Genomic DNA, 14,685 nt, shown 5'->3' with positions numbered 1-14,685 from the left:
TTACCGATATTTCATTCCTTCTATCCTTTACTTCACCGACCATTGAAACATCACGCCGGTGAAGACAAAGGACCTCATTACGACCCTGCCGGTCCGGAAAGAACGGTGGTGGTAAAGCCACTGCCACCTTTGTTTCCGACCAGCTGATTCTGAGTCCTGCAGGCGGGAGGTATCACTCACGCCAGGTCTGACCTGGGGGTTTAACACCACCCGCCTGCAGGCGGACATGGAAACACCGGCTCTGTCATAGACGGAACAGTGTTTCCATGATCGTCATCCCCATGGAGTCCTATAGAACTCCATGGGAATGGGGATTTACAGAATTCTGCCTCCGGAATTACCTGGTCACCGGGGTTGTAATGCCCTGGTGATTCTGGCAATCATGGGGGTGGAATGGTAATAAGGGTCCGGCAGCAGCCTGCCAGTTTTTCTGGCACGGCTACTGCCGGACTCGTAATGTGGCCCAAGGACTGCCCGTCGAAAGACTACTGCAATGGACCGTTCAGCCTTGGAAGGCTGCCCTGGGCCTTGGCCCAGACATTAGGGAGAGAGGGGGGAGGTCATTTTAGGATGTATATGCCCCTTTTCTTACACTACTTTCGCCCAGCTGCCATAGTTTGTAGTTATGGACAAGACCCCCTTTAAATTCTGCCCCAAGTGCAATAGAATATTCTTGTGGGTCAATAAGCATTTAGTCTGTAACTTGTGTCTCCCAAGAGACCACATCGAGGGTTCTTGTCGAGCGTCTTTGCTCTTCAAGTCCAAGACTTTAAAGGACTGATCGACAAAACCCTGGGCCCACTATGCTAGGCAATTCGAGGCCATGGAGGTAAAAGGTGCTTTCAGTGATGGCAGCAAAGCCGGCGTTTCCGACGGCGAGGGTTGACTGGGTAGCTTCAGTCCCGGAGGACAGGCTGGCAGCCCTGTTGTGGGGACTACACCCGGGGGGGAAGACCAACAATTCCACCCACCACTAAACACACAACCCCAAGTCGAGACCTGACACATGGGTCGAGCGGTCGACAATGCATGACACCTAGGGAAAGGTTAGTTGAGTCCCTGTCCACTGAGCACTCTCGCTCGAGATCGCCGCACGACAGGGCCCGATCGTTGAATGACTGAGCAGTGTCGAGCCTAATACTCCTTCGTCCGCAGATGAGGCCCCAGCTCTACCCGCACCTGAAAGTGGACGCTAAGCGTCAGGTCAGGTAGTAGGCCCCAAACAGTCGGATAAACGCAGCTCTGGGTGCCGGAGGGGTGGGGGAAGAACACAAAAAGAAGTCCTCAAAGACCCCTCATAGGGATAAAACCTCTCATAAGGAAAAGACTCAATTTAGGCCCATCCCTCATAAGGATACACCTCTAGTTGCTAGGCCTAAAAAATCTGGGGTACTCCCACAGATGAAGACTTAGGACTTCCTTCCCAACCTTTGGTCGTCCCAAGTTCAGCAGAATGGTCATCACAAGACATAGACAGGGTCATGAGGAGAATGCCCTTTATGGCCAATTTCTACGAAAAGGTCCCTGCCTACTTTGAAAGTTTCCACTCCACTCCCCCCACTACAGCTCCCTCTGGGTCACAAGTCTCTGCTCAACCTTCTCAACCCCCTACTAAAAGGTCTCGTACTGAAATTCCAGTGCGTAGCACAGTCGTAGAGCTCTATGACTCGGACTCCGAACACAAAGAACTCTCAATTGTAGAGACAGCTGACCCGCAGTACTGGGATGATACAACAGACCCTTATTATGGGGACGATGAAGACCAAGAGGGTGGCCCAGAGGCCAATTTGTATCCTATGGACTCACCTATTGATCAGGACCCTCCTATCACTGATTCCCCTGTTGGCAATCAGCCCCTTCTTAATGAGGTGCTAGCCAGGGCTGCAGAGCACTTTCAAATAGAGACCCAGGAGGTACAAGAGGATAAGGATTTTGTAGAACAGATCCTTGGGTACAAGAAGGCGCTGGCGCAGTTTATTCTTTACTCAAGTCGGTACAGTGCAAGATACAACCGTCATTAGAGACCCCTAACCTCACACGGGCTGTAAACCCCTGTATAGAGAAGCTATTTAAACCCGTACCTTCAGACCCACTGTAGATTAGCGGGCAGCTGAAGCCTGACTCGTTAGTAGTAACTACAACTAGGAAAAGGGCAGGCAGCCCACTTGCTTCCTCTGAGGCCCCGCTGACAAGAAAAGCAAGAGGCTTTATACTATTGTCAGAAAGGTCGCCTCCTCTGCGGCTTACCAGACCAGAATTGCAAACAATGCAACCCTTTTGGCCAGTTACAACTGCCACAAATGGGAGGAAGTGTCAGCCTTACTGTCGTCGGCCCCAGAACCACTGAACTCACAGCTAGCACAGGTGGCCGCAGAAGGGAGAGCAGTGTCAAGCTGTATACTTAAGACCAACCTTGACGCTGCAGACAACGCCGGATGGATTATTAGTTTTAGTTTATTTATAGAGCGCACCAAGTCCTTAGGCAACTGGGCGCTTATCTTACTTGTTACAGAGAATACAGACGCATTATAGAGATAAACAGCAATGAGAAACAACATTTACAACTATACTTAGTGTGAACATCACATGGTACAAATTATACATCCGTGTCTATACATCATGAGGGGGCGCTGTTGAGCAGCCTGAGTAATGGCTGCCTAGTTGAACAGCTCCGTACAAGCCGACAAAAGACTTGCAGCTGGTGGCGGTTTCAAGAAATTTCTGGCGCTGAGAAAATATGCCCGAGAAGCTGCGAGTGTGGTGCATCTCCAGACGAAATCTTGGAAAGATTAGGCACCCCACTCCGAAGATCGTGCCTTGCTGGCCTGTGGCGCGGTGCACATCTGGCTGGGCCCACACGCCATGGCCGATAACATGCTGCAAGACCGGCTCTACCTGTGATCACCGAGGCCTAATCAGCGCCACTGGAGGAGCCCGCCGGCCACCCCTCCGTTGTCTGACAGTCTAATTGTGAACTGCTGAAGCGCTGTGTGTGTCCGAAAGCGAACACACCGTGGGGAGACTGCGCTGGCCCACCGTGCAGAGTGCAGCCGCTGAATGTGTAGCCCCGCTGGAGGTGCAGGCGGGCCCAGCTGTTCGCCAGAGCACTGTTCTTATCCTCAGTTCGGTCACTGACTAAACCTGCCGGGCCACCGACTGGGTTGGCGGCGGTGGCACGTGGCTCCTGGATCTCCCGGCCCTCCCTGCCGTTCTGTGACGCTGCAACTTGCATCCTAAGAACAACTACTGGGCGCTGGCTTCCATACCGGATGCCTCTGAACCGCTGAGGGACCGGCCTGGAATCAAATTAATATCGCACAGTGCGGGAAGGGTGGAGCGATCCTGAGCCTTGCGGCCAAGTGCAGGTACGACTGAGGATCCGCATCGGCTGGTGGGCCCAGCCGTGGAAACAATGCTGATGGAGCTTGTACCCCTAGATGATACCCCATCCTGAGGCTGATCCCATCATGCAGCTTCGCGCTGCACGGATTGCAGTGGAGGTAACTTCCGGCGTTCACGGCAGTAAGATTGGTGGGGCCCGTACTGCTGGAGGAGCTCAATATCGGTCCCCTGCACTGACCCCTCCCATGCTCACGCCGTCGCAGGCCTGACTGCAGGAGCTATAAAATAAACATATGCTGCTGGTCCCAGGCCCCCTTGGTGGAGGCACCATGTGGCTACAGGGGTTGTAACATGCTGCAAGTTGCATGCGGCTGCCCCATGGCTCACACTGCCACCGCCCAAATTCTGTGCGGGAGGGAGGTCGTCGGGCCGCACTCCCCTCCTTGTACCTGAGGTCTGCCTCCACAGCCCATATTGCTGAAACAGTGGTTTTGCCGACCCCGATCTTCGCCGACCTTCAAGGAGACACCAAGTAAGTGATGCTGGGGAAGCATATCATTCTGGTCCGCCCCAGGGTGCAAATGGGGCGAGTCAGTATCTGACCCCTTGCCTGGTGTTCCCCCTCATGTGCCTCCAGCTGACCACTGTCCCATGACCCGCGGGAACCCCCCTGCTTCCAACTGCAGATGTGATGCAAGTCTGAGACCTCACTTACGGGCCTACTATATTTGAACTGGTGACACCTGAGGATCAACATATGGCCCTGCCTTTATAACTGGGTTTAACTGTAGTTGCTTAACAAAGAGGGACATACTCTGTCATCGTAGACACAAAATGCTCGCTCCTGCCCCCTTCGAGTGAAGTCCCCCACCACTCTCCTCACTAGCCATCACATTATGCTAGGGGGCCCTCTTCATCACGCCTCTTCGGTGGGGTATTTTCTGGACCTAGAACACACGCAGCGGATCCTGGGAAAAGATTGGAAACTAGATCACACACCCGGCCAGGGGGGCCCCCACTCGCCACACCAAGAGGTACGCCGCTTGTTTTTACACGGGAGCATCATCAATATTCTACCCATTTAAGGTGCTTGAGACTTGACTCCTTATTGTGGGAGCCTGAGGACGATAACTCTCCAATAGAATGCCTGGTAGGTCCCGTGGGGCCAAGAAGACCGGCGCCATGGACAAATTCACGAAGGCAGCACCGAGGCCTAAACAGGGACAGTCAACATCGCATCACAATGACACCGCGATAGCTGGAGTTGCAGCTGCCCCCCTATCGTGATGGAATCTATGGCCAAAAACGTTGAGTCCTTTCATGAAAAGCTGGACGACATTAATGCAAACGTCTCATCACTCAAGTCACAGCTGGACTTCGCAGGCACTAGGATCACAGAGGCCGAAACTAGGATTGGAGCCAACAAAGATGGACTACGTACATTACAGGAAACTGTCGCCTCCCTCACCTGTGATATGAAAAATGTCAAGGCCAAATGCGACGACTTGGAATCCGGTCATGCAGAAACAACATTCGAATCGTGTGAGTGCCCGAGGACGCCCACACGGGCAAGCTGGAGCTAGCTACTGAAAACCTGCTCAGGGACCTCCTGGGTAACCCAGACTTTTCTCAGTTTTTCACGGTCGAGTGGGCTCAACGCACATTGGCTCCGCGCCCCAAACCAGGAGACTTCCCTAGGCCTTTCATTGCAAACATATTAAGCTACAGGGACAGAGACCAAGTACTCCGCCCGGCACGAGAAAAGAAAGAACTAAGACTGGGATCCCAGACCATTAGAATGTTTCCCAATTTCTCAGTGGGAGTGCAGCAGAAAAGGCGCCAATTCCTTGGGGTGAAGAAAATGCTCAGGGAACAAAACATACGGTATGCTACACTATTTCATGCACGCTTGAAATTTACTTTTAGAGGTAAGCTCTACTTCTTCACAGTCCCAGACGAGGTGGTGAAAATTATCCAGGCGCAGATCCCGCTGAACAACCTTGCTGAGGACATGATGGAAAATTACTAAATGCGGTAGATTACCTACCCAATATGCGTATCTCAGGGCTTAATCATATTACTGGTCATGAGTCGATAGCGACACAAGTAGCTACCAACTGTCCACCATAAGTTACCATATGTTACAATAAGTGCGCCCACTCCCCACACTCTAACATGTCGGCTGTGCAGCAGCAGCACACCCCCTTGTGATGGCAATAGTTAATTTGGAGGTTCTGAAGCAAACAGGTACTTTTGGACCCAGAAAGTGAGTAGGCTAAATTGGGGCAGGCTTACCAGCGATGGGGCCAGGGGAGAGGGAAACTACACTGCCTGGAGGGAAGGGGCGGTGAGGGAGGGGGGGGCATATTGTTGGGAAACTATATGGTTAATAATTACAGAGGTGGTAATGCAATGAACACAACAGAGTGGCAACATGTAAACCTAATAGACACGACACTCAATATACGGAGGCAGGATACATGGGATAGACCCTGAACAGTCGGAATGGCGACTAAACTAATGTCATGGAACGTACGAGGTATTGGCAATTTCACTAAGGCTCGGAGAGTAGCTGCATATGCTCAGAGGCACGGTGGAAAAATTCTTCCTCTACAAGAGAGCCATGCTACAAAACATATAGTGACAGGCCTAGCACCCTCCTAGGGACTAAATAGATTTTACACAACCTTTTCTACGCAAGCTAGGGGGGTATTGGTAATAATCCACAAATCGCTTAAATTCACGCAAAAAAAAGCTATGTAGATCACGAAGACAGATAAACCATTCTACACTGCATGATGGCAGACGGGGAGTACCTAGTGGTGAACACGTACGGACCTAATGTGGACATAACAGAGTTTTGTGACATGGTGGTCTCCATTCTCATGGGCTATATAGGGGTACGTATAATTTGGGGTGTGGATATGAACTTGATAGTGGACACTGCACTGGACAGAACGGGGTCGGCACCTAGAACTTAATTGCGTGCTGCCCGTGGACTACACCTTCACATGAGAACCTTACGTTTACAAGATGAGTGGCGAACATTACACGCCCAAAAGTGGCAATACACATATTATTCAACAGTACACAATAGCTCATCCCGTATTGACCTCTTCCTGACATCACCTGACTTAATTGGCAAAGTTGAAAACGTGGAGATACTTGCCCGCACATTGTCGGACCACGCCCCGGTGACGTTGTCCATAGTACTGGGGTCGTCCCCACCCACATGCACCACTTGGCGGTTTAAATTGAAAGCTCTCATGGACATCGTTTTTAAAGCTAAGTTAAGATCTGATATTGAGACATTTTATGAATGCCACAAACAACACAATACGACTGTAGGGGTGTGCTGGGAGGTTTTTAAGGTGTACATAAGAGGTATGTCCATATCAAGTTAGGCAGGAATACTAAAGTCAATTAGAAATGACCTCAGCCGCTCTGAGGACAAACTCAAAGGCCTGGAAGAAGAATGTGCCACAGTAGCCACCCCCGCTAAACTAGCACAAATACGGGTGGAATTGGAGACCTTGAAAGCACATGCTCTGCGTGAAATACGTTATTTCTCGTGTCCACGGGCTGTGAGGAAATATGGTGAGGGTGATGACCTGGCAGAACGTTAGCTAGGCTGGTGCGGGTGGAGGGTGGGCGCACCCGAATCGAGTGCATCACCGATGGTAAGGGAACTCTGCTGTGGGTTGACCAACAAATAATTGAAGTTTTCTCCAAATGCTACACTGAACTGTACACATCAGCCCATCCACATAACACACAATATATACGAGAGCTACTAGACCACATCCCAATGACAACCATTTCCTGCTCAACTAAGGAGCTCCTCAATTCCCCGATTGCACTTGATGAGATAGTTAAAGCTAATACTGAATTGCCGAAGGGTAAAGCTCCCGGGCCCGATAATCTCACTTCAGAATTTTATCAGGAGCATGTGGCCCTCCTAGCACCACGACTGTTAGAGGTCTGGTCAGAATCACTCGGAGAGTCCATTCTTCCTCCCTCCCTGCGCAAAGCAACCATAACCGTCCTCTTGAAACCAGGCAAACCCGACACGGAATGCGGCTCTTATAGGCCTCTATCACTCATGAACATAGACACAAAATTATTTGCTAAAACGATAGCCAATAGATTCCTCCCAATTACGCCCCACCTGGTGCAACACTTCCTAGGAGCTGTAATAGATACAAGAACAGGCTTAGTCTTTCCATCCATGAAAGAGTGCAGAACATTCTTTAGAAAATACCCCAGTATCAAGCCTGTCTCCAGATACTTGTACGCAAAGCAATGCATTTGCTAGGCATTGTGCATGTATCTAGTCCCACACGCATGTCTGTGCATGCGACCAATGAAGTAGTGGTTGGTGAAACAGTGGTCTTAGGCAAGTGGTCAGTGGGACGTTCTAGTGGTCGTTTCGCCAACACTAGTTCAAAACCTACCCTGGTGGTCGAGAGAAAATCTGTTAAAGGGAAAGCTCTTCCACGATCTGGAAGCTTAAGCGATTCTCACATCAGTCGCATCACTCTCCGGGTGGGGGGGCTCATTACCTTCACCACACAGCACATGGTCTGTGGACTCGCATCACGGCACAGAACCATATCAACCTGTTGGAACTTCTAGCAGTATTCAAAGCACTTCAAGCATTCGGAGCGCAACTGACGAACCAGTTGGTTGAAATTCTATCGGACAGCACAACTGCGATGTTCTACATCAACAAACAGGGGGGCATACATTCTCCAAGCCTGTCCAAGTTAGCGCAGAAATTATGGAAATGGGCACTCAGACGAGGGATATCCCTATCCTCCCAACAAGTTCCAGGGGTACTCAACACTCTAGCAGAGACTCTGGGCAGAGATCCCCTACCAGAGGATCACGAGTGGCAACTAGACTCAAGCGTCGTAGACCACATCTTCTCTGTGGAGTTACCCCACACTAGACTTGTTCGCTACAGGAGAAAACAAGCAATGTCAGACTTCACGTCCAGGTTCCCGCAGCCAGACTCCAAGGGGAAGGCCCTATGGATGAACTGGTCAGGGTAATTTGCTTACACTTTTCCTCCCACTCTATTAATGAGCAGGATAGTGAACAAGATGCACAGAGAACAGATGACTCATCATAGTTGCTCCCATGTGGACGAGACAACTGTGGTATCCACATCTGCGCAAACTGGCGATGTGCGATCCCATCAAACTCCTGTGCCAAACCAACCTGTTAACCCAACAAGGGGGAACAACAGTGCACCCACAACCACACTAAATGAACTTAGCAGCATGGCTCCTGAAGTCCGTATTTGTACACCTTTATCTACCACAGCGGTGTATGGATATCCTCAAGGAGGCATGAAAACCAAACACTAGACACTGTTATTTCGACAAGTGGAGAAGATTTGTAATTTGGTCAAAACAAATAAACCCCATAGAATGTACTCCTTCACACATTCTAAATGATATGCTCCACTTGTTAGATTCAGGGTTAGTATTAGTATAGTATTAGTATTGCCATCTGGCAGCTTTATCAGTTTATACCACCTCTCAAAGTAAAGTATTGCGGTGGCATTCATGGAGCGAGTAAAAAGACTCCACCCTCCAATTTTAAACCCATCGCAAGGATGGGATCTCTTTGTAGTACTAGCAAAGCTCATGGGGCCCCCATTCAAGCCTATGCATAAGTCAAGTCTTAAACACCTGACATACAAGACTGCCTTCTTAGTGGCTATTACTTCCATAAGAATAATTAGTGAATTGCAAGCATTGCAGGACCCTTTCTTTATTATCCTTAAAGATAAATTGCTTTTATGTACTCATCCTAGGTTCTCCCCTAAATTAATTTCCAAATTCCACGTGAACCAATCTATTGAGCTTTTGGCTTTCTTTCAGAATCCAACTAGCTCAGCTGAGGTATAAATCCACACACTGCTTGCGAGGTGTGCGGTCCTTTACTATGTGAATAAGACCAGACCGCTTAGGAAAACAGACCAACTGTTTGTCTCCGTAGCACCAGGCAGCGAAGGAGACTGCATTTCCAAGAATGCCATCTCCATATGGATAGTCAGATGCATACAATTATGCTATTCACTTTCAAACAAGACCACTGCCTTTTACACCAAGAGCTCACTCCACACAGAGCACAGGAACTGCTCTGCCTTTTATCGCAAATGTCCCCTTAGACAGCATTTGCAAAGCAGCTACATGGAGCTCAGTACACACTTTCACTCAGCACTACTGCATTGACACCCATTCCAAAGCAGATACACAGGTGGGACAAAGTGGTTCTAAAACATCTATTTGCTGCCGCTCCTTCTCACCACCCACCACCTTCTCCTAACACTGCTCGCTAATCTATTCATAGCATGTGATCTAAGCAGATTCCACAAGCCTCAGAAGGGATACATTACTCACCGTAATCGTATTTCTGATGCTTGCATCTGCTTAGATTCACATGCGCCCACCCTGCCTCCCCTGAGAGAAGGTGCATGGATGTTATGTGAGCTTTCTGTTATCTATCTGCTTGGATTCACCTCTACACACGCTACACTTCATGCAACCTCATGTCAGAACAAATCAATCTGAGGGACCTCGACGCGTGAAGGACCATGGGTACAGTGGACGTCACACTAGGGATAGTATTACTGGCACGCCCTATCAACGTTCCTTTTCGAGTTTTCGAAAACAACTGTAATATTCCCCAGCTTCTACTAGATGTCGGCCTATGCATAGCATGTGAATCTAAGCAGATGCAAGAATCAGAAATGCGATTATGGTGAGTAATGTATTCCCATATATACTGGCCCCCATGTCCTATCCAGCGTGGTGCGCATATCGGCATTGGATGGAGACGACACAGAGCCGTTTTGCGCCCTACGGTGGCGGAAAGGTTCCTGTAGAACAGCTGCGCTGGGAAAGGATATCCTAGATGACAATCAATGGGAGGAACGTTCATCAAAAAGAACAGTAACAAGAGGGAAGTAATTATTTTCTCTTAAGGACCTACTCTGTTTAACTGTATTGCAAACTTCTTATATGTAGATTAGTTCTGTTTGTAGTCTAATTTTCAGTCTTACTACTTCAGATTTCAAAACGTGTTGCTGATTTAAGAGAAGACGTTGTTCTTTCCTCATTGCTACAGTGAATGGGGTGTACGGTCCTGACTATTAGTTTTTGATGTTGCAGTACCTCTGTTGAGGTATTTACACTTCATAAGAGATGAGTGACCTTATGATTTAGCCCTAGGTTGAAAGCCTACGTGGTGATATTGCTGCCTAGCTTCCTGTTATTGGACTTGTCTGTTTCGCGTACAGATGATAGTCTGACGACAGTATGCCATGCTGCAATCGTACCGTAGAAGCATCCGACGTGTTGATAAATCATAATGCCCAGCTCACGTTATTGTTTGCATATTGTGTGGATGTTAGATATTATGTCATAGCTGCTCTTTCCCCAGGGGCAGCTCCGTTCCTGCAAACTTGCTAATTCCAGATCCTCGGCGTTCGGCCCCATTGATGGACTCACTGTTTACAGGAATGTATCATTAATGGGAGTATAGCTTGGGGATCCTTCAATTAACTAATCAAGATTGTTTTTGCCACCCCATTAGCCCCCAACCTGAATTCCCTGCCTGTAACCACCAGTGTCCCCTGTCTGCATATCATTTCAAGTGCCCCCTGGATAATCTGTCCTTCGAATTGTACCCATGTTATTAAACCTTATTACAATGTGTATTGTCACAGCTATGCTGGCACTATATGAAACCCAGTATACACGTACATACACCTGTTGTCTGTAGAATTATCATGGCTCTGACACTCATGGCATGTTTTTTTTATTTGCAGGCTTTTGAGAATAATCTATTCCGGTCTCCAATCTACCTTCACAAGATGCCCGAGACCGACTTCTTAATAATCCGCTTACGGCAGGGTTACTACATCCGGGAGCTGGTGGATATTTTTGTTGTGGGTCAACAATGTCCATTGTTTGAGGTTCCTGGCCCAAACTCTAAACGAGCGAACACCCACATCCGAGACTTTCTGCAGGTATGTGCTGTGATGCTGTGTTCAGAATTGAGAGACAAATGACTACAGATATATATACTTTTATTGTTCTTCTTGGGATCAAATAGCACTACCATAGGTGATTTTAGGGACGGTTACTCTTTTTAGCAACTTTCCCCCCATTTCTATGGACCTCCTAACTTTTTGCTTTTGTTTTTTTAGCACTGTCCTGACTTTTTCTGGTGAAGTGAAGCCTTCTGCCTCACTCCACTGCACTTGTGCTCATTGTTATGGGGAAACTGACCAGTCCTTAAGGCTGTCGGTACTGAGAAACTGTTTCCCTTTTCTTGATACTTATCTATTTTTTGGGTAACTTTTATCATTGCCCAATGCATCTTACAATGCAGTGCAATGGGATTTCTTTTGTATGACGCTAGATTACATTCAAAAGGGACTTTTTGGTTAATTTAGATGTGTCTAAGGACAAACTTGCGGCAGATCGAACAGCGAGTAGAGCGCTCGCTTTGACATCCTTGCAGATGCAGGTTCCAATCCCGGCAGGGCCAAACTCGGCCTTTCATCCTTCAGAGGTCGATAAATGAGCACCACACACCGTCGGTAATAATAAGCAGCACTCAGATGCCGGAGGGTTCGTAGCGCTATATAAATGCAAATTATTATTATTATTATTTCTTTTATACAATTTTATTAGTTTCAAACAAACAATACAAACCAAACAGGCAGTGCATACATCAACAGTTCCATTGTACATTACTTGCTTCCAAGCACTGCTTCCCTTATCCCACCCCCCATTCTGAGCCTAATAATTTCCACATCCCGTTCTTGCATCTTGTGGTAGGGTCTCCCCTTCCATGGGTTCCGCCGGGTCTCGTATGGACCCAAACAATTCTGCAATCAGTAATTTCCAGGCCATCAGGGTCTCTGTCTCCCCCCCCCCCCCCCCCCCCGGCCCGCTTCTTGCCATACCATGGTTTCTGCCTACACCCATTTGCATGTCTTCCACCCCATAGCAGTTCTTCTCTTTGCAAGCACATATGTCAGATCCCTCAGTCTATCTATATGCTAGAGTTTCTGCGATCCTGGGAACCCCCCCCCCCCCCAGCAAACAGGCCCACACTGTATCCACTACAATCTTGACCCCCCCTCTCCGCTAGTTTCAGCGCCACTTCGCTCCAGAAGCGTTCAATAACCGGGCATGACCAGAACATATGCACCATGCCCGCTTTCTCCTCCTCACATTTAGGGCATGCTTGCCATCCTGCATTTTTAAACCTCGATATCCTATGATATCCTATGCGTAATATTCAGTTGTATCTGTTTTAATCTCGCATCCCTCGATAGCTTCTTTTGGTACCCCTGAACTCGTTCCCACAGCCCATCTTCCATCGGGGCTCCCACTTCTTCTTCTCAATCTAGTCTCAATTGTGTGACCTCCTTCCCTACCTTTGACATCTTCATCTTGTAGATTCTAGATAACTAATGTCCTCACTACGCTATGTCATATATTTTATCTATAGTAGCATCTGGTTCTTCCTCCAGTACCAGTTCAGGCCACGTTCTCTTAATTCTCTGCACCAGTCTATGATATGTGATATACTGGCCCGTGTGTAGCCCAGTTTCTTCCCTCAGCCCCTCAAAGTCTATTATGGATCCCTCTCGCCAGATATCTCCCATTGTCGCCAGCCCAACCGGTTCCCAGTGGTTCCTGATTATCATCCTTAGTTGTTCCTCTCCTCCTGTTAATGCAACTAGTGGTACCTGCGGAGAGCATGGAGACAGGGTCTCCATCATCTGGCATGCCCTTCGCCACATTTTCCACCCTAGTATCATCATCTTGGGACGCCCTTTCATTTCCGCCTTGGAGAGCCACATCATCTCCTTCAAGTAAAATGGGGCACAATCTTGCCCAAATAACCTGGATTCGGAGGTCCCTTCATCAGACAACCATTTGGCTACATACTGTAGTTGGCTCGCTACATAATAAACCTCATAGTTTGGCAGTTTTATCCGCCCTTTCTCATAAAAATTCTGTAGCTTCCGTAGCGCCACTCTGTTGCGCGTGCCATGCCATAGGAAATCCCGGCACATGCTGTTCAATTTGGTGAAGAACTTCTTGGGTATTAGGTGTGGTATATTCCCAAAATAATGCAGGAGCCTAGGCAGGACCACCATCTTCAGCATTGCCCCTCGTCCCATCATTACTAAGGGCAACTTCACCCAGAATCGCATGCTGTTTTCAATTTTTGTAATAGCCACCTCCGTGTTGCGCCTATGCTCCTCTTCCACTGTGTGGTATATATCTATCCCTAAATACCTAAATGTATGAACCGCACATGGTACTTGCAACACCGGTACCTGCTCCAATAAGATCCCTTCGTATCCATCCAGTGGGAACATGCTCGACTTCTGAGGATTCACCGCTATACCAGACACCCCCGCGTATCTCTCCATCACTTCCAAAATATATTGGAGATTTTCTTCTGGGTGCCGCAAGTACAGCAGCATATTATCTGCATATAAGGATATCAGATGTCGTTCTCCTCTTACCTCAATGCCTATAATATCATATTGTTGTGTCAGGTATATCGCTAGGGGTTCCAGGGCAAGTATATAAAGCATTGGAGACCACGGGCATCTGTGTCTGGTTCCCCTGCAAAGCTGCCATCTTTCCGATATCACTGTTCCGGTCTTGACTCTAGCCAATGGCTCACTATATAGCATCTTCGCCCATCGTATATATCCAGGCCCCAACCCATAGCATTCTAGGGCCGCCAGCAGCCATGGCCACTTGACCGAGTCGAAGGCCTTTATTGCGTCCAAGGACACAATTGCCATTTCACCTTCGTTTTCGCACCCAAACTCAATAACTCTTTGGAGTCATCTGTGATTGTTAGATATATTCCTGTTTGGGACATAAACCGTCTGATCGGGGTGTATCAGTTTGCTAATAACCCTCTTCAGTCTGTTTGCCAAAACAGCCGTCAATATCTTGCTGTCTTGATTCAACATCAACAATGGTCTGTAAGAGCCGCAGCTATGTCCAGGCTTGTTTGGTTTGGGAAGTGGTATTATAATCGCTTCTCTAAGTGACTCTGGAAATCTTCCCAACTCAAACGCTTCATTTAGCATTTCTAACAGAGGGGGGGAGCACCTCTTCTGTATATACTTTATAAAATTCACTTGTGAATCCATCCGCCCCAGGGATCTTACTAGTGGGTAACTGTCTTACCACCTCCCCTAGCTCCTCCAAGGTAATCGGGCAAATTGTTATTACTAGTTACCTTTTGATCATTTTTACTGTACTTTTTGTTAGCCTTCCC

The 14,685-nt window shown here is 48.3% G+C and overlaps 1 protein-coding gene across 5 annotated transcripts in view; it reads left to right on the top strand.

Annotated features, from left to right (window-relative positions):
* TAF1 (TATA-box binding protein associated factor 1) overlaps positions 1 to 14,685 on the top strand; it is a 1,380,965-nt gene that overhangs the window by 589,548 nt on the left and 776,732 nt on the right. For all 5 annotated transcript variants that reach the window (XM_069612352.1, XM_069612355.1, XM_069612353.1 and 2 more), the window contains exon 16: positions 11,186 to 11,386. In XM_069612352.1, coding sequence (XP_069468453.1) covers positions 11,186 to 11,386 — 201 coding nt within the window. The remainder of the gene's footprint in view (positions 1 to 11,185; positions 11,387 to 14,685) is intronic.

This window comes from Ambystoma mexicanum, chromosome 5p, assembly GCF_040938575.1.
Source record: "Ambystoma mexicanum isolate Mex_15411 chromosome 5p, UKY_AmexF1_1, whole genome shotgun sequence".
Taxonomy (NCBI): domain Eukaryota; kingdom Metazoa; phylum Chordata; class Amphibia; order Caudata; family Ambystomatidae; genus Ambystoma; species Ambystoma mexicanum.
The sequence above is the reverse complement of the archived record's forward strand: the minus strand, read 5'-3'. Positions and strand labels throughout refer to the sequence as shown.